Here is a 27,260-nt window from a genome sequence, read left to right on the forward strand (position 1 = left end):
CACGCAGACAGACTAACTCAGCAACGTTGTGAAAAAGACCATAAAAATCCTTCGCATTATTGACGGTATTCCAGCTCAGGTCTTTCCCAAGTGGTGTAGGGACAATGGTGATTATACCAACTGTGCCACCCACAAGGGCTTTCGAAGAAGGAAATTTCTTCTTTCTACTCAGTTGTCTTTTCTTAGAGACTTTTTTTAAAGTCACCTTCCTTTGTCTTTTAAGCTCTTTTGCTTTGCACCTCACCTATCAACTACAGAATTCATTTTCTCTGGTGAAAGATTGTTGTAGTACTAATATAGCCATTTTATGTTTTAATTAATTTAATTAATAATTTTATTTTAATTAAATTTAATTTTAATTAATATAAATATTAATACTATACGTTTAGATATTTAAGTATATTATTAAATATTAATATTAATAATTCAATATAAAAACTTAAATAAATTATTATTAGCTTTATTTATTTTTATTTTTTTTTGTAGGTGGCAACATTCAGACGACAATTCTGCTACTGCCCCCTAGTGGCTTATGACGATCAAAGAAAGAATTGTCATTTGTTGCTTAGTAATGGCGCTGTTGTGTCAAGGGAAAGTTTTCGAAAAATGTGAACTGGTCAGAGTTCTTTTAGATCGCTATGAATTTGATAACTCATCACTTGGAGATTGTTAGTATTCGACCTGTAACTTTTTTAATTAACATGTTATCTATTATAAAGAATAGTTTAGTAAAATATTTGTAATTAAAAGAATGCTGAAAATAATGTTGAAAAGTGCAAAAAAATGTAAATATTTTAAATATGATTATTTAATAATTTTGATTAAATTATGATATAATTTAATTAAAATTATATGATAGTTTAATTAAATTAATATGATATGAGTAAAAAGTATATGATACTACAATTATTTTAATTAAATATTATATATATATATATTAATAACTAATAATACTACACTTTTTATACATTTTATACAAGCAGGATTTTGTTGAATCTATCTTATATCATAAATCCGATTCATTATTATTTTCTCCCCACAGGGCTGTGCATTTTGAAGAACGACAATGGTTCGTACTCTACAGATTTCAGATTCGTAAATAATATCCATGATATGACTGTCAGCTTTGGCCTCTTCAAGGTAAGCAAAGACTTGAAATGCAACCAGTAACAGTTCAAATTATTAAATTATAACCAAACCATATCTAATTGAAGCTACACTGTGCTGGCATTTTATTAGGTATACCTACCTAGTAGCGTGTTGAGCCTCCTTTAGCTTTCAAAACAGCCTGAATTCGTCTAGGCATTGATTGAACAAGATGCTAAAAACGTTCTGCAGGAATGGAGTACCATGCAGACATGAGTGTGTCACGCAGTTCCTTGAGATTCGACGGAGGTGTAGGCCTGCAGCGAACAGACCTTTCCTGCTCATCCCAAAGATGTTCAATAGAGATCCTCCGGGGACCGCTGCAGCAAAGAAAAGTCATTGTCATATTCCTGGAACCATTCCATAGTGATTCGGGCTTTGTGCACCGGCGCATTATCCTGCTGGAAGTAACCATCTGGCTGAGGATAAATTGTCAACATGAACGGATGCATTTGGTCAGCAACAATGTTTAGGTACGATGTGGCATTCAGATGTGAATCTATGGGTATCAATGGACCCAACGTGTGCCAAGAAAACATTCTCCACACCATAACATTACCCACACTACCTTGCACAGTAGTCGTCAGACATGACGCGTCCATGGATTCATGTTGTTTTCGCCAAAGTCTGAGCCTTCCATCAACATGATGCACCAGGAACGTCGACTCGTCAGACCAAGCAACTGCTTTCCAATTCTCGATAGTCCAGTCCTGGTGTTGCTGTGCCCACAAGAGGCGTGCCTCTTGTTCTTCATTGATAACAAAGGTATGCGATGTGGCCGTCGGCTGTTGTAGCCCATTCGCGACAAAATGAGACTAGTGGTCCTTTGCGATATTTTGTTCTTCGCACCAAGGTTGTATTCTGACGTGATGTGCGACATTGTGGCCCGTCTGTTTGCTTGCACATTTCTAGCCATCCTCCTCTGACCTCTCTCATCAACAAGCGATTTTCTTCCACAGGAGTGCCGCTGAGAGGATATTTCTGTTCGTTGCGCCATTCGCGATACACCCTTGAAACTGTGGTGCGTGAAAAGTTGAGGAGAACTGCCATTTCAGAGATGCTTTGTCCAGCACGTCTTGCACCTTGTACCATGCCATGTTCGAAGTCCGTTAGATCACTCCTTTTCCCCATTCTTGCTACGGTTTGTATGCTTAACTGATACTAGAAAGGTTGTTCTGCTGCATTTATATCAACAACTGTGGTCATGTGATTTGCAACGTTGTGGGACAAACCACTTGTGTGCACAGCAGGGGTGTACATAATAAAGTGACAGCACAGTGTATGTACACTGAAAGGACAGAATTTATGGGATACCTGGTTCCTGGGCAACGCTACGCTGTCACCCCTCTCGCTAGTGGACGAATCCACTTCTTGGAATATAGGTGCACTGCATCGACATAGACGGTAATTCGATGTCAGTGTGAATAAACGTCGTGAGTTAACCGACTTTGAAAGAGGAATGATAGTGGATGCCCGACGCATGGGTCACTCTACTGTGGAGGTGGCGCAGAAAATGCACTGTCCCCGTTCGACAGTATCAAGAGTGTATTGGGAATACGACATTTCCGAAATAACATCCAATCGTGGACAGCGCTGTGGGCGGAGAAAGGTGGTGGGTGAACGTGGCCGTCGACGTCTGTCTCGCATTCTTTCAGCCAACCATTTCCAATTACACTATCTTAATGAACAGTGACACTAATCACTGTTGATTTCACTGAGGGAGGTGCCAGAAACGTCTCCATCAAAACCATCAAGCGATCATTGGCTGCAATAGGTTATGGGTGCCGGCGACCAACTAGAGTCCTATTGCTAACACCACAACACAGGCCTCTACGTCTCAGCTGGACGAAAGAACGTCGGCACTGGACCTTGGTTGATTGAAGACGGTTCTCCTGGCCCAACGAGTCCCATTTCCAATTATTTCGAACGGACAGGAGGGTGCGTATCTGTAGGAAACCACATGAAACTTTGCACCCCTCATGTCAACAAGAAACTGTTCAGTCAGGTGGACGGTCGGTAATGGTCTGGAGCGTGTTCAACTGGCACATGTTGGGACCTCTGGTACGTCTACACGCATCTCTGAACAGTCCAGATTATGTGTCCATCCTTGCAGGCCATCTGCATCCCTTCATGGTCATCGTACACCCACAAGGCAATGGACTCTTTCAGCATGACAATGCGCCTCCCCACAGAGCCGTGGTGACTAGAACATGGTCCGAAGAGTGTTCCACAGGTTTTACCACCATAGAATGGAATCCCCGTTCACTGGACATGAACTGTGTGGAGCATCTTTGGGATGCTGTGGAAAGGTTCGTTCAATGAGCAGTAATTATTCATTTATCTAGCCTTCAAAGTCGATACCGTGTGTGTGTGGGGTTAAATAACTCATAGGATTAAATTACAACCAATTATTTAACAATCACTAATCTATGCTACATATTGAGGTTTAAATAATCTTAAAACATAATGTATGCATAAAAATCTGTTTTAATTTTCCAATTTATTTTGCAGATCAGTAACTTGCACTGGTGTTGGTCAGCAGAACATGAAGAAAACGAATGTAATGTGAACTGTGAAGGTTAGTCTTTATTTGGAAAAAGAAATTGTTTTAAAATTACAAAATAATAATATAAATGATAATATTACATGTATCCTCTTTCTTACACTATTACCAAAAGTATTATAGGCCAAAGGAGGCTCTACGCCAAGTTGAAATCTGATGATATGTAAACCTTTTTTGTCTCTCCTAGTATACTTTTGATAATTCAGTGTATGCAAAGATTTACCAGACGGTCTGTATTAGAAAGGGGGGAAAAAAGAATTCTCCATTTATGACTTTTGCAACACCTTCACCATAAGTTTTCTTGATGTTGCCCTACGAAATATCACAATCCTTTGATAGAATCAGAGGGCATTAGGTTCTAAATGAATTCGAAATTAAATGCTAATAAAATGCTAATTTATCATTGATTTCCCAATTATTTTAATCAGTATGGTCGCATTTGTAATTGAAATGAATTAGAAATACAAATAATTTGAAACATGAATTATATGATTCAAAAATAAATGGGTTTCCCTCCCCAGATATGTTGGATGAACATTTGGAAGATGATGTTTCGTGTGCCAAGTATATTCATCAACAGAGAGGTTTCGCTGCTTGGTGAGTGCTTTTGTGCATTATTATTAATACTTTAAGTGACATAAATTGGTTTAACGTGGGATGAAAAGCAAGAACAGAAGACAACATTAAGTCAAACATTTGCTTTAATGAGCTAATTCTATTGTATTAACCTTTTTTTTTAAATAAACAGTGAATTAAAAATCGAACTCCAGAAGTATTCGATACTCCTTCGATATTATGGAAATGGGTTCAACCGATCTTATTTATTATTGGGGCTAAAATAGCGTCAAGGGAACCCCCAAATATCAATATCAGTCATATACAGAGACACCATACAAAAGATTAGTCACCTGTGGTATTTATTCAACCCAATCATGAGGAACCGAAGTCTGTAATAATTATCTTCAATAAAAACCTTGATATAGTCAGAGTTTCCAGTCTTTGTACACAACTTGCAACTTGCATTAATGTTACTACAGCAACACTTTCATTTTATATTATTTCCCTGTATTGCCCACCATCTACAAATATTGCTGCTCATCTTCATTACTTAGACTCGGCGCTTCACGCTATTAACCCAGAGCCTCTGCTAGTTTTAATGGATGCAAATTCTAAATCTTCTCTTTGGCATAGCAAATCCACTGGTACAAGAGGACGCCTTTTAGAGGACCTCATTTTATCTCATCAACTGAATGTCATTAACCTTCCAGGCCAACCTTATACCTTTTCCAACTCCTTAGGACAACCAAATATAGACATTACATTGGTAACTAACAACCTACTCTCATTTATTCATAACTGGGAGGTCAACGCTGATCTGACTACATCTGATCATATGGTCATCTCTTTCCTATTAGAAAAAACAGCTAAAGTTTCGAAGCAACCTCCAAGGAACCTTGTGAGATATTCGCTTCGTAATATTCATTGGAGCAACTTTGAAAAATCAATAATCCAGGATTTTCCTTCAGATGATACTAAAGCTATTTCTGACTATAATCCTGAAGAATTAGCACTTCTCGTTCAAAAGACAGTTCTGAAAGCCACTTCCAGATCAACAAGGAAGAAGTTCTTGACCACCAAAACCACTCCTTGGTGGTCACAGGAACTCACGATATTAAGACGTAAAGTTCATCGAGCTAGAAAAACCTTTCAAAAAGCAAGAAGAAACAACCATATCTTACCACCAAAACTCTCAAGACTACACCAAGAATTTAAAAATACTAAGAAACTATATCTCGAAACCATAAAAATAAGTTGGAATCCTGGCAAAATTTGGTAAAAACTGCTGGTAACGAGGATCCATGCGGTTTGATTTACAAAATCTGCAGAAACAAAATAAATCTAGGAGATATCCTTAATACTGTTATAACAAATACTAAACTCTTTAAACTGGACCAATACTGAAGACTCTTTAAACTGGACCAATACTGTCAATAAAATAATAGATAGGCTATTCCCGCAGGACGATCCAATCCTTGACTCCCTTGCGCAGACTGAAATCAGAAATTTAAATGAATCGCATTTCACCCCCACTTCAACGTTGCCTTTCTCTTTGGATGAATTAAAATCTGCACTTAATTCAATGGAAAAGGACAAATGTCCTGGACTGGATAGTTCTACTGGAATGTATTTTTCTTAAACGTTTCTATGAGCTACGACCAAATCACATGCTTAGAATTTAGTACCTTTCCTGTTATCTGGAAGTCAGCTTTATTGAAAATTTTATCAAAACCAGGAAAACCTCAACACGACCCAAAATCTTACAGGCCAATTGTCTTGCTTTCCCACTTAGGAAAACTACTTGAACGTTTAATCAGTCTTAGAATTAATTCACTGCTTGCGGAGGCCAACTTAAATTCATCCCTTCAATATGGCTTTACACCAGGCCGGGGTTGTGAAGATGCAATGTTTCAAATCAAAAAGCTCATAGATGAATCCACATTCAAATATACTCTAATTTTATTTATAGACTTCGAAGGTGCTTTCGATACACTATGGTGGGGGAGTGTCTTTCGTTGTCTTAGAGTTGCAAACTACCCTCAGTTATTATACCTTCTCATAAAGGACTATTTTAATGATAGCTCTCTCTTAATACAAACTAGACACCAGTCTATATCCAGACATATTACTCGTGGCTGCCCCCAAGGGTCTATTCTTGGACCCCTGGTGTGGAACTTAGTCCTAAACGATTGGCTTCTCCTCAATGATGACCTGACTAATATAAATACAATAGCTTACGCCGATGACTTATCCATTCTTGTCCAAGGAAATTCCAGAAAGGATCTAGAAACGTCTGCAAATAATATTCTCTCCAGACTATCCGACTGGGCCACTCAAAACAAGCTCACCGTTTCAGTGACAAAAACAAAAATGATGATCTTTAAGGGAAGACTAAATTATGGTAGGCCTCCAGTAATAAAATATCAAGGAAATTCACTTCCTCTAGTCTCCACACACAAACACTTTAGTGTTCTCCTAGATGACCGTCTGGCCTTCTCATCACAGTCATAGCATCTCTCTAAAAAGATTAAGAACTTTACATTAATGCTCTTCAGAATTTCTAGGAAAGAATGGGGTTTAAAAAAACAATACTCTCCATAGCTTGTATCGTACCTTCTTTATCCCAGTTCTATTGTATGCCTCCTGTATTAAGTTTCAAAGGGCCAGCCTTCTTACCGTAAAATCTCAGCTGGATACTATATAAAAGTCTTTTCTCTTGGCGCTGCTTTGAACATGTCGTACAGTCTCCGCACCGGCCCTACAAGCTATTGCAGGCACTTTACTCACTGACCTGCATGTTATTTATAAAGGTCTCTGCTATTATATTAGGAAAGGAATACCTATTACCCTCCTCAATATTACTGTCGATCCAAATGCTGACCCAAAGAAAGAAAAAGAGAAATGCTGGAATCTTCTAACCAACTGTTGGCAATCCAGGTGGTCCTTATCTACTAAAGGTATTGTAACCAAGTCGTTTATACCTGACATCTCATTTACCTCTTCCAACACTGTACAGAAATGGTTCTTCCCCAGTCTCTGCACATCATATTTAATAACAGGTCATGGATCATTGAATGCGAAACTCCTACGGTTTAATCTGACCACTACAGATTCTTGCTTAAGCGGTGGCATCGAGGACTGACACGTAATTTACTCTTGCCCAATTTACTAAGACCTTCGGCAACAGATCTCAACTACATCTCATCACTTTGCTCCTGGAAATGAACACGATTTAATTACAAATAAGGAAATTCTTGAAATCTTCCAAGAATTCGCAAAAGAATTTTTTTTGCTATAAAGGCTTCTTTACAACAATGAATTAAAGTATGAGATTAACTTGTTTTTCTCTGTTTACAGATATACCAGCTGTGACTGAACTGTGGTAAACAGTCAGCTAAACCTCATCAGTCGATTTATGAGAGAACCGCAAAGAGAATTGCATAACATGGATATATTTTATTCAAAGAAGAGTTAGGAAAGCCCGTTAATATAGGCTAAAAGAGAAAAATTGGACTGCTGACCTTTTAGAAGTTGAGATGTGGTCTGGAAAAAATACGTTAAAATACTTTCCTACACTCTAATTATAGCAAAGGGAAGAAATGAGGCATTTCATCCAAATTTTGCTCAAGGTGTCGCACAAGTTGGTGCACCTTCGTGGCTAATGTAGTTGGCATAATCACTATACTGCCCACACCGGATAGAAAAGATCTGAGTTCGAATCCTGTCAATGACGCACAATTTTTATTTCTTTCTTTATTTATTTACTTAATTTGAATTGTACAAACAATGGATTATATGCAATATATATATTATAAATTGACATTTGCAGGTCAAGTATCGCGTGAGATGTCTAGGCTCTCCAGAGCTACAGGCCGTACTCCAACAGCTGGTAGGTTTGCTGAAAAATGGCAAAGCCCTATTAACAACAAATGTATTGGACGGAACGTAGGCATCTGAGCTGGTCGAAATTAGAGCATAACAGCCTCGCCTGGGTTCCATGTGCTTATTTTGACTGCGAGGAAGAGAAATAATTTTGGAATTGTTTGGTGCGTCTTCTTAAAGTGAGTAATTTTGATAGAGTGATGATATGGGTCTTTTTCACAACGTGGCTGAGTTAATCTCTCTCAAGCGAGGGTGGCATGGATTTTCCTCCCGGAAACTTGGATTTTTCGTCTAGCAAAATGCAAGTTCACCACAGAACACACGCTATTTACAGACATAGTATAAACAGCACAATATGGCCTAAGTTGCTGATGTGCCTAAAAAAACTATCAACCAACAAGCTGGCGGTGGCGATGAGGCCTGTTTAACTGTTATCAAGTAAACCCCTGCTTGAAATGGCAATTAGACTGGCTATGCAATTATTCTGAATGATCAGTTTGTGTCTTTTTCGGAGCATTTGATGGACACTCGTGATTTCAATATTCCTATATTCCAGGTTGGCAACTGTCAGATTCACAGAACCGGACAGTTGCCAACTAGTCTATTCAAGAATATTCCAACTCTACAACAGAATCCCTCTGTGAACATATGTGCAGGCTATGACAAGAAAAATCTCTCCAATGAGCCTTTCACAATCTTTCCACGTAGGATTTGATTCGTAAGGTTTGGACCATATACTCCCTCCTGCCATACCTGTGTAAAATTTCCAGGTATCGCAGGATGTTACTTTCACATTGAGTCCTAACTCCTAGCTCTTCTTTATCTTACAACTATAAAGAAGGAACTTAGAATATTATCAGAGTCTAATGCCCAAAAAAAAACTTTTTTTATCTTTAAAGATGATGAATACTCTACAATTACGTTAATTTTTTGCTTCTTCCTGTTCCATAATATATTCCCTGTTTCTCTAACAGTTAAATCATCCAGAATTACAAGCTCTTGTGGGATCACCACCTCTTGCCTCTGGTGATCCTTCTCTGAGGTACTGATCCCACAACAGCTTGAAATTCGGAATGATTAAAGCAGCTGACTCATCAGGTGTTCAAGAGTCCACCACAACACTGATGCCTATGCAGCTTTAATTCTCTCCAGGATATCAACTCTTTTCCCTCCGACAATCAATCTTGTCCACCAAAGCACTGAATTTTTACTTCATTACCCCCCTCCCTTTTCATCCAACACATATGAGTAAAATCTGTTTTATTGAGTAATCCAGAACTGGAACTTGGTTCAAATGCGCATTAGGAGTACATAAGATTATGAAGAACCATCATAAATATGCTTTCTTGTTAAACACACCTTAATGTTCTGTTTACACTGAATAAATGTTACTTCAGTAATAACGTTTATGACTGAAATAACATTTTTATTTAAATGTTTAAATAATTAAACATTTTTAAAAATTTTAAGCATTGAAACATTTTTATTTATTAATAATTTAAATAAAATTTTTAATTTTTTTATATTTATTTGAAATATTTTCACTTTTTCGCCCACTTCACCTGGTTTTTTTTTACTTTCAGGGAAGGTCATTGGTGGTATCATTGTGAAAACAAAAATAATTCAGAATTCCTCGATGGTTGTGATTTGGAAACAAACACTCAGAATACTTCTGCGGTTGTGGTTTGAGTACCAATGTGGAACTTCAAAAGAAATCAGAAAAATGTCTATGTGTGATAGCAACTGAAATACGTAGTAGGGTCAAAAGTTTCGTTACTTTTGGAACAGCTTCTAAAGGTTGCATTTCCTGTCTATATTTTCATGACCACACATGTGGTAAAGTACTAACATTAGCTAAAATACCAGTCAAAAGGGTGTCATTAGCTTAAATACCAGTCAGAAGAGTGTCATTAGCTTAAATACCAGTCAAAAGGGTGTCATTAGCTTAAATACTAGTCAGGGGGCCAGTCAAAAGGGTGGGAAATTTACCGCTTAACTATCTATGAGCGCATACACAGACATGAAAATGCGCACAAGTACAGAATCCTTAGTCAAATATTCCAAAAAGTCCCGAAACCGTTTAACTCTATTATGTATTTATATATCTCCTTATCCAAGATGTCATTGCACTGATATCCTCACTTTCTTGTATATTTGTTCCTGTATATGCATTTTATGTACTGCTGTAACATGTTTGAGAAAGATACAATAAATGTTTTTGGGTATTTTGATTCATTTTCTCATCGGTTGAGAATTATTTTGTACACATTGACTTTCAACTCCAAAAAATAATTCAGTAGCGTTACATCTGGGGATTGATTGCAACATTTTTTTTCGCCAAAAAATTCAATCAACACTGCCACTATTTCATTGGATGTGTAAAAAGTTGCCTGTCATGTTGAAACAAGCAATAAAATTCAACATTGTGGGGTAGCTCAATAAACCAGTATTAAATCCAGGCATATGTTTCTTTGAACTGTGTTCTCGAAGAATAGAGGTCCAGTGACGCGGCTACGTGAAATGGCAGACCAAACCTCAATGTTTTCAGGATATAAGGGCATTTCATGGAAAATATGAGCATTTCATTACTGGATTTTCATTCCTTCCCCACACGGGTGGTAAAAAAACTGAGTTCGAATCCCATCAATTAACACTTTTCCACTCGGCATTGGGAAGACGTTGAAGAAGGGGTGGAATATTTTTATGGACCTTTGTTTCGGATCATGATGGAGTTTGTCGGACTAAGATTGCTGCGTGGCTTTCACCCACTCAGAAATTTAAGTTTCATCTGGAAGAACAAACAAATCGACTGTTTCACCTTTAAAAAAATGTGCCTAAAGAAATTTCTATTTAGTGACCATTAAAATCAAAAGTAGCTTGGTTTTTCCTCCCGGAAACTGGGATTTTTCATCCAGAAAACAGAAAATCGACCTCAGAATACACGCAAGTTATGGTCTTAGTCACTAATGTTGCTAAAAAATCCTACTACAACTGGCAAGTGATTATATTTGCTCGCGTAATGCTTACATGAATAATAATGCAGTACAGACCAAATTCCAGACGGAAATGAAACTATATATAACTTTTATTGCATCACATTTACTTCTAAAATCAGAGCAGTCTATGCGCATTCCACATCCACACGCTTCTAAATGTCAACAAGTGGATACCAAAGGTACCTCTCTCACTGTGCAGACAGGCCTACAAAGCATTCAGTATGAAACGATTCCAGGTCTTCCGTTTCAGCTACTCGCCTTGGAATTGTAAACAACAAAAGCTGTATGATCCTCTTGAGTTACGCCTGTTTTGTAAACCTATTTTTTATTTGTGATTCTAATAATCAAAATATTTCTCTCATTTTTTTCCATTTTATACTATTTATTCATTTTAAATTACGAAATATTTATGTCTGTCGGTGTCAAATATTTTAAAAATCAACTGATGGTAGACTTTTTCTACTGTGGAGCAGATTCATAATTAAAATCTGTATTTTTGAGCATGAAAATAATAACAAAAGTTTAAATATACTGCCTTATCAGAATAATAGGGAATACGCCTTATGTCACGTACTAAGTGTGGGCAAAAAATTCTGGGACTAAACTAATTTTGGAAATGATAAACCTTACCTGATACGGATTTATCTCATTTGAAGTAGTCTCCTTAACATCATATGCGACGATTCCAACGCTTCTACAACTTCTGGAAGGATTCCTGATAGGCTTCTTTTGAAATTACTAATAGTTCCAGTTTCGCATTCTGAATAATATCCTGATAGTCCCCTTGGACTATCAGGAAATCTGCGACATTCAGAGTTGCGCAAATCTACAATCTTCCAAGGGGACTTTAAACTTGAGAAACAAGACAAAAAAAATCACAGATAGCTAAATCTTGTGAGTATGTGTAGAGGCATTCTCATATTGTAATCTCCAATTCTCTGAAGCCCACTTTTCTGGACGCTTTCTCCGAAAAGCATGGTGTTTTATCCTAGTTCGTTGTTTGCCATCTTGAGTTCGAGTCCCATTGATGACGGGAGAAATTTTTATGGACCTTTTTCACAACGTGGATGAGTTAGTCGGTCTCAGGAGAGAATAGCATAATTAGTAGATTTGAATATCCCATGATATATTTCTGCCTCCAGCCTTAGCCGGTGGTGCTCCTAAAATCCTGCTACAACATTCACAAAAAAGATAGATGAATTATTTTATAACTAAATAATAAATGACCATTAAATCCACAGGTTTTAATTTTAATCGATTATTAATCAATTTAATGATTTAATAAAAAAATCGTCTTATTTTAATTAATCTTTCATTAACTATTAATTAAATATACTATTTATTACGATAAACTATAACCAAATTAAAAATTATTAAATCAATTATTATTATTATTAAATTACACAGAGCAATTAAATAAATTGGCTATTTGACTGGATGTGTAATTTGTCATACTTGAATACTGCCTTGTTTGACCTTGAAAGGTTGCCCCTTCGAGGCATCATCGCTTGGGATACATCGAACTTTCTTTTCAATCCAACATTTACCAATAATGAATACTATTGACGTAAAACTTGAACAATAACACGTTTTATTAGATTGTTCAAGTTAATCATTTATCTTTCCTCTCTCTCTCACCTCACCCCCATCAAATTGGTTTGTTCCTCACTAAAACTTTTCTTGCTGGTTCCTCCATTTCTAGAGTACACGTGGGTCCCCAATACTGTTATCAGATATAGAAACGCCGTGCCCGTGTTTCTTTACACTCCTCCAACCGTCAAGATGATTTATAAGACTATGTTAACTCCAATTCGAGATGGTGAATGTACGCATTCTCTTCTGCACATCTTCCGTCATCAGTACACTGTAACGCAAGTAGTACACGAGTTCAATACCACTAGTGAACGGTACATAGCTAACTTTGGAAAGGTGCCAAAGATGGAATTTTGCCGAAACTTTTTCACAAAGAGAATGGAGTCGTCCGTGATGTCACTCTTGTCGGGTTTCAAGGCCTTTCTCAACTCTGTTTCTAAATGAAGCGTTCGCCTTTTTACAGTGCGAACGAAAACCTCCAAGTGATATTTCTGTGCATGCAGCCCGAATTGAGACATAAAATTTTCTTTTGTAATCATTGGTAAGACTTTTTTTGATTCTATTCAACTACATTTCCTTGACGTAAACATATATCAATTTGGGAAATTTTATGCATTTTTGTAGTTGTTCATTGGTCTGAGAATTAAGAATCGTTTATTATGTGAATTTATGTTTCTGGATCATAAAATCTCTAAAGATTTTATGATCCAGTCATGATCGGTCAATATTAATTTTATATTAATTAATTTTACGTAGTAACAAACTTGCTAATTATGTTTAAACTAATTAACGAAACTGGAAATATTCAAGCAAAAGTTTAACGTTCAAATATTAGCTGATTTGAATATCCCATTCAACCCCCCCCCCCAACTTAAATTAAGACCATGGTGAATTAAAGTAACTCGAAATCCTATTGGCCATGCGCAGCTCATAACGTGCCAGGCTAAACAGAAGTTTTTATCCGGGTTAGTAATACTTATGGAGAGCTTAGATAACTTTGGATACGTCTAGACAGAGCAATTATTGGGGGGTCGCTAAAACTGTCATAAAATTGGAATGATAATGCATTTTCTCTCGACTTCACTTGATTTTCAAACGAAATGCTTTTCACCAAAGATCAGCATTTGGTTACAATTCAATTTTAGAAATGTTACCAAGGATTACTCCAACAGTATGTCTTCCCCTTAGACATAGTGTTGGAGTCAGGAAGCCCAGTTGGTGAACCATGTTCTTCTTTTGCATTCAGACTCATGGAATCCTGGATACTCCACTGGATTAGCATAACCTCAGAGTGGCAATTATTCTTAACCGGGGCGGGGGAGTTGGAAAGATAAGTTTACAATGGGCCTAGGAGCTTTACATAGCTTTCGTTTAGTTGTCTATTTTCAATAACTGTCCACTTTAATGTACTTAAAAAAAGTAAAATTTGAAGACGAGTTCTTTGTTCGAAAAAATATTACGCCCAGATAAAATCCATAAACAAATCGGTCAATATTTTCGGACAAAACGTCAATAATCAACAGCTGTTTGTTGTTGTTATTTGTATAGCTCATTAGTATGCATAATTCATTATTTTTGTGTATTATATATCTGTACATAGTGCGGGTCGGAAAACCCAGAATGGCTCACAGAGGAAACTCTGCTTCCTCCGCCTGAGCTCAGTTAACTACATCCCCCGACTAAAGATGTCTTTATGGATTCTTCCGGTCACTGAGGATTCGAACTTCGACCTCTCCAAATAAATGACAAGTGTCAAAATCACTGTACTACAACTGTGGACAACCAACAGTCTCTTACCCGTGTACCCTCATGGGTAGCACAATTGGTATAAAAACCATCCTCCCCACACCAGGCAGAAAAGACCTCAGTTCGAATCCCATAAATGACGCGAAGAATATTTAGACCGACTAACTCAGCCACGTTTTTTCATAACGTGGCCTTGTTATTCGGTCTTTTGGCGAAGGTAGCATGGTTTTTCCTCATGGAAACTCTGGTTTTTCGTCCAGTAAACAGCAAATCGACGACAGAACGCACTTAATTTATAGTTCAATGGCCTAAGTGGCTGATGCGCCTACAACTCTACAACAACAAACATTAGGACCATCTTAAAAATTTACGGAGTGTCTGACCATTGTAATAATATCCAAGCATCACTGCATTTGAATTAAATTGCTCTGTTGGATCTAAACTGCATATTACACCAATGCGCTATCATAGAATTAACCAGTCCGAATTTTCCAACTAGTAGTAATGTAATTAAACAGGGAACTAGATCGAACCATGATGAATATTCCAGTTTCCATGTCTAAGGACTGTATCTTAATAATTAGTAATTGCTCAAGCTTTACCTTTTTACGCTTTCACCATAGATGAAAGCGTAAATAAGTAAAGCTTGAGCAATGGGGTTTTTAATCTTATGGACCCCCTTGTGCATGAATACGATTTATGATGATAATATACTTACAAAAGACAAATGTCTCAGATAAAGCTCGTCAGTGCATAATCTGTGATAAAGTCCTAGATATTTTATAACCTCTAAATTATACGTGAACAAAGATTATAAAACACAAATTTGTTTTCGAAAGAATTGTATATTCTTAGGAAATTAGAAGAATATAGTATTCTAATTTTTATTTTGTGGTTATAAGAGTTTTTCTAAAGAAAAATAAAATATTCTGAATAGCCTTTGTCTTCTTAAAAAAGAAATCTTTAAAAAATTTAACTAGACTTAAGCAAAATCTTGAAAATTAACATAGTTTGCTCAAAGTACTATATATAAGGGCCAGATTAGGCTTGTTTATCGAGTTGCATTTGTAAACCGGAAGGAGAAAAGAAACAATCGATGGTTGTGCGAAGATACAGCAGTCTTCTTCGTTGTGGAGACGGGTTATCTTCCAGTACATTATTGAATTACTATTATAATAAATATCTTAATTGTACATAAAGAAGCGATACAATATACCCATCACTCCATAAATCTAGACATGAGGATTCGTCGTTCACAGATAGAGGTTTTTTTTTTCTTCACCATTCACTACAGGACGGGGAAAAGATTACGTGCTTTTGGTTACGATCCTTCTCCTGTACTGCTTGTGACTGGAAAACTGGTTCAGATCCACATCCAGCGACTGTATTGTCATTAACATTTGTGTGGGTAGAAATCTCTCAGATTTGTGAAGTCTCACTTGGGATAAGCACAGCTGTGGCCTTGCTCTCTCAGCACAGGAGGAGGAACTCTCCAGCGGATCACGTCTCAGATGTTGGGGAAGGAGATCTTTCTGGTGATCATTTTCACAGTGAAAGTTAAGCGTCTCTCTTCCATCTTCACTGACAAACGTTTCAGACCGAGAGCCGTGGTCATCTGTGGTTCGCTGCTGTGGAAGTAACTGAGACTTTCTTGTGTCCCATTTAAGCAACCAAAACCCAGTCACATATAGTGGCGTTAATGTAGTTTTGGTAGCAGAACCCCAAATTTCTACTCTGTAAAGGACGAGTTGGAAATGGAAGTCTGGATGCCTGGATTTGTAACATAGAGAAGGTGCTGTTTCGTCATCCAGAGATTACGACTCATTTGAAGGAGTAGATGTTCCAGTTGGTAGTTGAACCGCAACTTTGCATCAAAGATCAACCCGAGATCACGATGCTTTGCTACACTTTTGATGATTTTTCCTTCATGCGTAGGCTGAAAGACTGTTTGTTCACGCTTCAATAAAAAGAGCATGCAAGTTGACTTGTCCGGATTAATCTTCAGACCAAAGAATTTGAGGTAGTTTCTTAGTTGTGTGACACTGTTGTTAATTGCATTTACTACATCTTGCACGTTATCCGAGGGCTTTATTGTAGTTAACATTTTTAAATGGTGGTGTTATGATGTTAGATCGGTCCTATTATGTACTAGAGGGGCAATGGTGGCAGTAAATTGGAGGCCTGATAAAACACCTTCTTGCGGTACCCCTGTATTGATGTTTCTTTGATAGGTCCGACCACGAAATAGTTAGATTAATGGTCCTGTTGGTCAGTAGCGACCTGAGGAACTTGAGGAGTTCACCTTCAATAGTATAGAAGGATTGTGGATGTTTGATGAATGCCGAAATGCCGATACTGTCAAAAGCCGCTTACAAGTCCAGATAGGTCATCGCCACTTCACATCTTTCTTCGAATGCAGTGACAACATGGTTGATTATCATTTGGATGTTACCGATCATTGATCAGTCAGGCAGTGCGTAGTGAATCTGAGAAGGTTTCTGACGTAGAATGTGACTAGTCAGTGTTGTGAGCATTGTTTTCTCTAGCAGTTTGAGAAGGCGTGGGGACTGAGAGATTGGCCTTAAGTGCTTAGGGTAGCCGGGGTATTAGATCAATCTTTATTCATAGCTTGCTTCGAGCGGAATTGACCTCCAATAATCGGATTCTCGTTAAAAATAGTCTTTAAAAGAATTCTTTGAAATTATAAACTCACTAAATTTATAAAAACTAAGGCTGTTATTTTTGGCTAATACGAATATTTCCTACAATATGACTATTCGCATAGCCATATGTCCATTTGGTAATTTACTATAGCCAGATTTTAAATTACAAAGCAAAGATTACAACTGCCATACATGATTAACAGTTTTGGTTATTTTGCGCCAGAACTACTAAGACTATGAGGCCTCAACATATTCTACGGTGGGTTTAAATGCTTCGAGATGAAAGCCCCAAATTTATTGGATAAAATCGACCAACCTTCAACATACAACGAGTATCTCGAGCACAGTGCGAAAAGAAATTAAAAATTCATAAACTATGACCATAACTGACCACATTATTCAGTGCTCATGAAGAACAGAGGCAGCTCCCTTGGCACAATAGGTACCAAGAGCTGCCTCCTTCCATGAGACGCTGTAGGCGCAACGTTTCAGATAACCTCACATCCAGTAATCAGCACGGTTCAGACCTGGACATCAAGGTGGCCACTTTCTTTCAAATACTCTACCGATGTTTCTTCCACTAAAATGTTCTCCTAATATAGAAGAAACTCTCTGGGTTAAGGCAACACCTCTTGAACAGTTTGAACTCATGTGAGGATACCCCTTTCTGTTGAACAATCACCTGATCCAGCACCTTTCTTTGTTCCAATATGTCATATTTCTGTTAATTCATGATTAGAGTAACGGAGTATCTATTAAAAATTACTTGAAAAAAAAAAAAAAAAACAGCCCAGTTAAGCAAGTGGACGCCATACGGTTACCATCTCGACATATATGTATAATGGTTTGTCAACTCTTGTATGCTGATTTTCTTTGCCCTGCACAGCAGCTATATATATTGACAGCACCCTGAAGATAAAAGTGGGTTTCATTGCACTGTAAATCGCGGTCCTCTTCCCCCACCACCATGGTTAGTTGATGCAATTATCTAAGAAATACAGATGGATTTCTGGGTGAAGGCAACAACTCTTGAACAGTTTTGAACATATAAGGCTTTGAACTTATAAGTTTCAGAATCTTGTCCATTGTTCTTAGTACAAATGTCTTGAGTATTTGTAAATTCTGACCATTTCTCTTGCTCTGTGCCGATCCTCCATGCGGCCTTTCAGATTACATTGTAGTTAGGATCCTTACCGTGTGCAAAATAGGGTGGTTCTAATCCCATCACAAAGGACGCATTTTTTTGGGTAGGTGCTGGTTTCTCCTCCACCTGGTAACTCTATTTTTATGAAGTAAACAAGCAAACGGACAATACAATATGCAATTCACAGGCGTTATAGACAGACGCCTCACGACCTTAGTTGTTTGATGCAGAACGTCAGTTCAGTTCCGCCTCGTATCGCTGTGAAGGAAAAAATCAACTGTAAAGGGCCAGAAATGTGTTGGTGTGAGTTTGTGTGTATTGTGTGTGCGTTCTGTTATTCTGTTCTGGGCTCTCGGCTACCCAGAAGCATCAGTCACCTGGACAGATGATTCTGGGTACTCGTCCATACCACAGGAAGGTGGGCCAGTCCTAGTAAACACGTACTGATTGAAGAGAGACTCTGACCCACCTAGCGTTGCCAGGAGGTGGGTCAGATTCCTCTGGGGGCCCATTCCAGAGGGAGGAGGAAAAAGCAAGAAGGGCAAAAGAAAGGCAGAAAGAAAACACCAGTGGTGCAGTTAGGAAAAAAATAAATAAATAAAAAATTAAAATTAGGCTACACTAGAGTGGAAACTGAAGGCAGAACGCGTGAAGAACAAATTAAATAAATAAAATAATTTTAAAAAAGTAATTTAATAAAATTAAAATTAAAAAAATGAAATGAATAAATTATAGAGCGCGTAAAAAAAAAAAGAAGGTGGGGGGCGGCAATATGGGTCCCTTAACTCAAAGGAGGTATTGTTAGGTGCAGTTATAACAATGTAGCTCTGCTTCCTGCGCTCAAAAACTTGGGATGCATAGGATTGAAATGCCTTTAGATTGTCAGGTCTTTGGAGTAGAGGCTCTAGTTGATGTTCGGAGATACCTGACACAGCCTGCAGCAGGGTCCTTCTTAAGTCATCGTACAACCTGCATTCGAAGAGAAGATGTTTCCAGTTTTTTGGGCTGCCGCAGAAACAGCAATCTGTTGGTAGCAAACCGAGTAGATGTAACTTTTCGTTGAGGGATCTGTGTCTGGTAACCAAGAAGGAAGATTCCAAGGTTAGAGAAAGCCAGGTCTTTACCGTTTTTGAAGTTGTGATAATAATGAGTGACATCAGGGAGGAATTTTCTGGTAACGGAGCCTATGTGTGAGGTATCCTATTTAGACTGCCAAATGCTGACGAGTTCTTTATAACAGCTGGCTCTTTCTTCTTTGGGGTCAGCATTGAGATTTGTTCTGTGCCGTATGTCTTCGTTGGTATTTTCTTTCTAATTCTGAAGTTTAGCCCTCTGAAGATTACAATTAGATCGAACGGCAAAGTTCCACCTATCACCTAGATATCAAAACTCAACTCAAACCCGAAACTATTTTATTAGGGCCACTTATTATTTCTAATATATACCCGTATATGTATTTTGTCTGTAAATTGCGTGTGTTCTCTGGTCGATATGCCTGTTTTGCTGGACGTAAAAACCCCAGTTTCTGGGAAAAAAAAAAAAAAAAAAAAACCTTGCTATCTACGCCTGAGACCGAATAACTCAGCCACGGAGTAAAAAAGCCCACTAAAGTTGCTCGCGTTATCGACGGGACTCACCTGGATGGCAGCTGTAGACACTGTTCGGCATAATCTGTGAGTGGTCAGGAACATAGCACGTTGAATGGAGTTGCCTTTCATTCTTACTCGCTGAACCCGGTGGAACCGCGCTCCTGTTGCATAGGTCACAATTGGGATGAAAACAGCTTTATAATACAAGGAGAGTGTTTGATGAAAAAATAAACACCCTTTCAATTGCCACCCTCAAAGCTAACTAAGTGTCTTTTGGCTTACTGTTCTTTAGTGAGGAGCATCGAGAACCGACAAAGACCCGGGTGAAAACGCCTCACTGGGAAACTTATCAGCATCTCCAGGGAAGCTTACCAGCCTACCCTAAACCCATTCACGTTACTAGCCTACTACTAACTTCTTTCAATGAAAACACTGTAGGTTTCTGAGAAGATAATGATGAGTTACGAGTATGTGGAATGAGTGCTCAAGCAAGAACCATTTCTTCTTAGCTTACTTGTTTGGCGCTGGAAATCCAGAAGGATGGTTGAGTCTAATTTCCGTAAGTTTGTTGTTGTGTTATTTCCATATATTTTGTCAGTGAGAACAATAGGCTTTTCATGCAATGGTTTTGTAGTCTTGAACAATCGCTTCACCGAAGTCCCATTGTCGAGCATCCTTGACAATATAACCTTTTTTCCAATAGATAATGAAGTGCATATCTCATTGAAACTCTGGTTTTTCGTCCAGCAAACAGAACACACACAATTTACAGACAGTATACACGGAGAAATATGGCCTTAGTGGCTGATGCTCCTAAAACCCAACAGCAATGGCATGCGTATGTATTTTGGAAGGCGAAAAGACCACAATCCATGAAAATGTTTATATTTTGTGTTACTTTATGACTGCTACTTTAAGGAACACCCGACACTGATACGCAATTCACTGGTATTATGTGGCAAATGATGCATGGAGGCAAACTTATGCAATATCGATCAAAAACAAAATTAATAGCTATGTTTTTGGAAGAATACAACTACTTACAGCTGATAGCAGATGATAATAACATTATTTATTGCAGAGATTGCATAGAACGATTAACAAATGTCTAAGATGACTTTAAAACAATTCCCACTTTTATGTGAATGTCTAAACATTTCATGTTTGGATTATGCATATCAATGTTGCATCAGGCTGCTACCTCTTCTTTTTTTCTACTTTTATTTAAGATGATTATTTTTCCGCAGTAAATTATAAGTTGTATGCACAATGTAGTCCATAAGGAGGCGCTGTAGTTGTAGCAGTTATATTCTAAGTTCAGCTGATAACAGATTTCTTCTTTTGTTCGACAAAAATGTAATAAGTGCTAGTCATTAAGCTCAAAATACAATGGGATTTATGTTCTAAATGATAAAAATTATGTTTCTGGATTTATAAATTAGTTTGAAACATGTTTGTCCAACAAGCCAACTAGATGCATATAATGGATGTATTAGTCCACAGCTACTGTTTATCAGGACTATATTAGAATGAGAGCTTTGTAGTGGTCACATCTAGGAGCAAATTCTCAGGGGAGGAAAATGAATTCAATCCTTTTCATTTTTCTGAGAAAGGAGCAAAAAAATAAACACTTTCTTCAAACTTCAAAGCAACAGAGGAGAAAGCCCTCGTGGGTAGCGCTGATGGTAGAATCGCCATCCTCCTTGTGCTGGATGGAAAAGGCCCGAGTTCGAGTCTTATCGATGACGTCAGAAATTGTTATGGTCTTTTTTCGCAACGTGGCCAAGTTAGTCCGTCTCAGACTAGGTAGCATGATTTGTTAATTTAGAGATTGGGATTTTTTGTCCAGCAAACAGAAAGTCGACCGCAAAACGCAAGCAATTTACAAACAGTTTATACAGAATAATTTGACTTTAGTTGCTGATTATCCTAAAACCCTGTAACAACAGCAACTTGAGGAGAAATGTATTTCTCCAGTGATTATAAAATTGCCTTAAGTTCTTTCATCGCAGGAAAATTGTTAAATGCCACAAGACGCATGATTAACAGATGATTAAACACCTTAAAAACGTTTGGTGGTTAACGATTCTCAGTAATGAAGAAGCCACCTACTGGAACTTGTCTATTTGAAACCAACCTTTAAACACAGAGACTGCAAAATAGAAAGCCATTCTTGCACAATAATAGAACAGAGATGGTTTTGTTCGGGAAAAGCAGCTCACCTCTGCTCCACCAGGTATTCAGATACAAACAAGCCCTTAGTGATTATTTCGGTGCGACCTTCTTGAATTTAACGAGCACTAATTGCAGGAGGACAATGCACAATTTCACAAATCAAAAGTAATATACAAGTGGAGGGAAGAATAGTCTTTCTCCACTTTTGAACATAGTCGAGTACGACTATTGTAACGTAATTTATAATTTTGAAATGATTGTAGACAACTACTCGCAAATCGAGACATCAATTAGCTCATGTAGTGATCCAAATCAATACCGGGATATGTTCAGGATCTTTACAACGTAGATGGATACGTTGTTAATGTGCAGGTTCCTTCGGATTTACCTTTCGAAGTTCTTTGAAATAAATCGTATTTACAAAATAATTGGAATTTTATTTGATTCTGACTTTGCTGTAGATAGTTAATGATGGTACCCTTCTTGAAAATGTATACGCAAATACCACGAAGTTCAACAGTCTTTTAAAGACTGGATGATAAATTGGCATTCCGTTTCCACTGAGTAATCACACTATAAAGTACCCAGTTTCTGAACAGCACAGTGAGAATTTCTGGCACGACTATCTCATCAACGAAGAAGTAGCAGTACTTTGAAAATCCACACTGCATGCCAAAATCAAGTCTTATACTTTTTTAACCTTAACCAATTATTTTTTTTTAAATAAGAAAAATTAAATAAATTATTATTATTAGTCATATGGTGCAAGAAAGCCTGAGGCTTATGCTGCATCAGCCAAATAAAATTCCCGTTACCCTGAGAGAGAGGCAAAAGTAAAGGAGTCACCAAGAAAGAGAAGAATGATGATATCCAGCTCAGGACCTTGAGTGTGCCAAGTCCATACTCACCAGATGTGAGCCCCTGCGGTTACAGGCAATAACTGATAAATTTAGCTTCTCCAACTCCTTCACATATTGCAAATGTTTATTTTCCGTTACATTATTTGAAAGAACGGTAGCGCAGTAGTGGTAGCGCTACACCTGTGAGGTACATGTCAAAAATAACGAGCCCGCGTTTATTGCCAATGAATCGAAAAGGTTGATTGAGTTGTTTGGGAAGAAATTCTTCAGACAGCACAGGTTGCACAGCATAGAATGCAACGGTAGGGGTTGTTATTACTGCGTCCAGCACGTGGAGTAGAGATAAGTCCTCGAAGACTAGGGGCGTCAATCACACCGGTAAGTATCTGAGAAAGAAGAATATTCCTGGATGCAATGTGAACACTCCAGAGAGTGATATTTCAGTTGGTATATAAAACAGCCCTGGAGATGGTGAATGCGTTACCCGTGACCGTGTTCATCCATCGCATTACCCAGTACTCGACTGATGAAGGATCCATCATATGATTTTAAACATTCTAGAGAGAATCATTTATTGCTACAGGTATAAATACACTGAGTGATCACTGAATTATGACCACCTACCTAATACTTCGTAGGTCCTCCTTTTTCCCTCAGTACAGCAGCTATCCGACGTGGCATTGATTCAACAAGATGCTGGAAGCGTTCGGGAGGTATGGCCAACCAAGCTGTGTGTAATGCGGTCAGCAATGCAAGTATGGAGGTGATTGGTGTATCCAGACGCCTGATATGCCTTTCCATAGTGTCCCACAAGTGCTCTATGGGATTGATATCGGTGGAGTTCGGAGGCCAATCAATATGCTGGAACTCAGAACTGTGTTCCTCAAACCATTCCTGCACAACAAGTGCACGATGGCTCGACGCGTTGTCATCTTGGAAGACATCATCGCCATTCGGGAAAAAGTGTAACATAGCGGGGCGTACACAGTCAGCAAGTAGTTGACAATAGCGGAGACCAGTGATATGTTGTGCCACATACACCGGTGTCCACGTTCCTGCCAGTGAAACATGCCCTACACCATACAACTGCCTCCACTTTTGATACCATGCATGATGGATCAAGAGCCTCAAGTGGTTGACGGCAAATCCAAACACGACCATCCACGATGTGGAGTAAATAACGTGACTTATCCGACCAGCACACCTTCTTCCAGTCTTCTAACGTCCAACTTGCACGCTCTTTGCACCAGGCGAGTCTTTTACGCCGATGAACCTTGGTTAGGAAAGGATGCCGTAGGGGCGTCTGCTGGTATAGCCCATCCGTGCGACACGTGGTCATGGCAGATATTGTTCCCGGTTGGCCCACGTTGTATTGGGTAGTCAGCACTTCAACCGTTCACCTGTACGAGTCGAACATCGAAAATAACATCGGCACTCACCTCCAACATCAACCTTTCGCTGACCTTTGCAGTCTTGCCGTCGGGTCGTTGTTTGATCATTTTGACGCCAGTCCTGGTACACTTTAACTACGGCGGCTCTCGAACACTCCACCAGTTTAGCCGTTTGGGAAATCGAGGCACCAGCTCGTCGCGCACCCACAATCTGTCCTTTATCAAAGTCCGATAAATCCTTCCTTTTACCCATCACGCTCGGAATTTTACTACTTACTGAACCACTGACACCTTATCTATGCTACGTAGGTCGACTAACTCCGCACTCTCGTACCTCACGTGGTCAACGGGTCGCATTCAGTTTTCATGGGGGTGGTCATAATTTAGTGATCACTCGGTGTATGTACAATATCTACAAAGGCGCCGTTACACAAAAGCAGGGAAGGCGGTTGCCTGAAGCGTTAAATTGAAAAGGGAGCCATTTTTTCACAATTAGAGTTAGCTCTGATATTATGTACTCATTTCTTAACTAGTGTGATATTACAATTGTCTTAACTCGTATGATATTGCAATTGTCTGGTGGGCAAGACCCAATGGAGCTCGCACTGTCTCGACATTGCGAGCTCCACTGGGGAGCTCCAATGGAGCACCCCACCTTCCCATGATGCGGTGGACGAGTACCCAGAAATATCGGTCCAGGTGACTGATGCTTCGGGGTAACCAAGTGGCCAGACACAACAACAGAACACACACACACACAAACTTACACTACTCATTTCTGGCCCTTCTTCAGTGGTACTGTTCTTCACAGAGATACGAGGCGAAGATGGACTAAAGTTCCAGGTGCCGCCCATTACAAAAACACATGTCCACATTGCAATTATCTACAACGATAACTGTCAATGATATACAAGGATTTTGCTAGCAGGAATAGAAGCGATTATCCCCTTGTATAAGGCAATGGTGAGGCCACACCTTGAGTACTGCATACAGGTCTGGAGGTCTCATTTTAGGAAGGATGTAGTAGAGCTGCTGGAACGAGTCCAGAGAAGGGCAACAAAATTGGTGAATAGAACTGCAAAATGAAGTACTGCAAATTGCAGCGTCTGGGGACTAGGCACCTGTGAGGGGATCTTATTGAGGTGTATAAGGCCTTGAATGGATTGAGCAGGCTCAATGCTGATGGGATTCTTCCTCTTGCTCAGATTACACCCTACGGACCCTTAAAAGGAGGCGTCCGCCTCTTTTAAGGGTCCGTAGCCTAACGAAGGACCTTACAATGTCACTCGGTTGTCTGTCTGTCCGTCCGCCTGTCACAGCATTGTATCTCTGGAACCACTCAACCTATTGACTTGAAATTTAGGGGTTTGTACATCATGTGGGCCAACATAGCAACATGTTGATCAAAAATTTGTCTGAGAAATGGGGGTAAATGTTGGGGGGGGGATGTTGTTGACAACCTATAGCTATAGACACCGTTGGAAATAGCTCAATGAGTAGGTTTAAAATATAATTTTAAAATTAAAAATGGCGGCGCCAGACAGGAAAATGTGAGTAATTTTCATGTCCTCCCCCACTATTTCCGTCTCTAATGGAGCTAAAAATTTAAAAATCACATTAACCATGCGTTATTCGATGCTTATCAAAGAAAAACTATTCCGATTGAAATCTATCATTTATTTTTGATGTTAAAATTAAAAAAACAATTTTTATTGCACTTCGATAGCCCGCTTCTTTGTACTAAGTAACTCTCCTTTTAGTGACAAAAAGGTTACTAAATAGTTAGTTAATAATTCTATAAAGGTAATTTATAAATTTTGCGACAAGAAGTATTTTTTAAATTTTCAAAGCTGAAGTTGTCCAGGCAAGAAAGTACTCGGAGAGTCAGTGTTGAGGCGGCGGTGGTGGGGAGGCGCCTGCGCCGAGTCTTGCACGGTCCTCACCTGCCAGTCGCTTTTTTAGGAAGATGTTGAAGTCGCTTCTCCCACTCTTGTCATTCACAACAACTGGAAAGACTCAAATAGACAACGTTTTCGTTATTTCCTCAGTTTTAGGCCAAGCCGGGGTACTAGAAACTCTTTTCAGTTACCATAAAGCTCTCTATTTGAGATACTACGCTAACGACCATTCGCGACTACGGACCCTTCATCCTGAGTGCCCGGAACTCAGCAGTTGACCGATTTATTCAACAGTGAAGCTTGACGTACAGTACATCTTTAATTATCAGCAGGCTCGCGGTTCACAGCAGGTGTTTCTACAGGAGCATGTTCTCCATATGCGCACTAGAACCAGAAATGGCTCGGGAGCTTGCCAGGCGGAACCGTTCATCCCATCCAAGACCCACAGCTTTGAAGAGGGGATGAATGCGGATTTCCCTGTCTCTATTAATAGTGTTACTCTCAGAGAAGCAAATTCGCAAGCTCTCGAGCCACTTGCGGTCCGAAAATCTGTGTGATGGATCGACAATAACAGCTTCGTCAGGTGATATTTTGTGGTTCTCCTCCAAAAAAGAATGCTCCGCCACAGCAGCCCTCCCATAATCCGCGATCTTTATCGCGCTGATATGCTCCCCCATGCGATCTTTAAACCGACGCTTTGTTTCACCAACATAACATTCCCTGCAGTCCGGGCATTTTATCTCATATACGACCCCATTTACACATTCCATAGGTATGCGGGTCCTTAACCTTTGACAAAACTGTGTGCAACCTCCGTCCTGGTATCTACACACAGCGTGTCTAGCAATCGCGCAACACCCGAGTTATACGCTCAATTAAGCCCGAATAGTAGAGAATGCATGCTCCGCTTCTCGGATACATTATCTTTGACTCTCTGGAGGTAGTCGCATTTCCTGAGATCTGCTGTCACACATTTAAATTTGATTTGATTTGATTTAAGAATTCTTGGCGCAAGAGCTACTGCAGCTAAAATGCGCTTGTAAGATTTTATATAAC

The 27,260-nt window shown here is 38.9% G+C and overlaps 1 protein-coding gene across 1 annotated transcript in view; it reads left to right on the forward strand.

Annotated features, from left to right (window-relative positions):
- Positions 1–571: 571 nt before the first annotated feature.
- LOC150077767 (sodium-dependent proline transporter-like) overlaps positions 572–27,260 on the forward strand; it is a 142,799-nt gene continuing 116,110 nt past the window's right edge. Inside the window, exons 1-6 of the mRNA XM_090384356.1 lie at positions 572–668; positions 1,043–1,140; positions 3,658–3,724; positions 4,231–4,306; positions 4,901–5,388; positions 8,097–8,212. Of these exons, the coding sequence (XP_090240482.1) occupies positions 572–668; positions 1,043–1,140; positions 3,658–3,724; positions 4,231–4,306; positions 4,901–5,388; positions 8,097–8,212 (942 nt within the window). The remainder of the gene's footprint in view (positions 669–1,042; positions 1,141–3,657; positions 3,725–4,230; positions 4,307–4,900; positions 5,389–8,096; positions 8,213–27,260) is intronic.

The sequence above is a fragment of the Mastigoproctus giganteus genome, chromosome 11 (genome assembly GCF_048544385.1).
Source record: "Mastigoproctus giganteus isolate SK-2022 chromosome 11, ASM4854438v1, whole genome shotgun sequence".
Taxonomy (NCBI): domain Eukaryota; kingdom Metazoa; phylum Arthropoda; class Arachnida; order Uropygi; family Thelyphonidae; genus Mastigoproctus; species Mastigoproctus giganteus.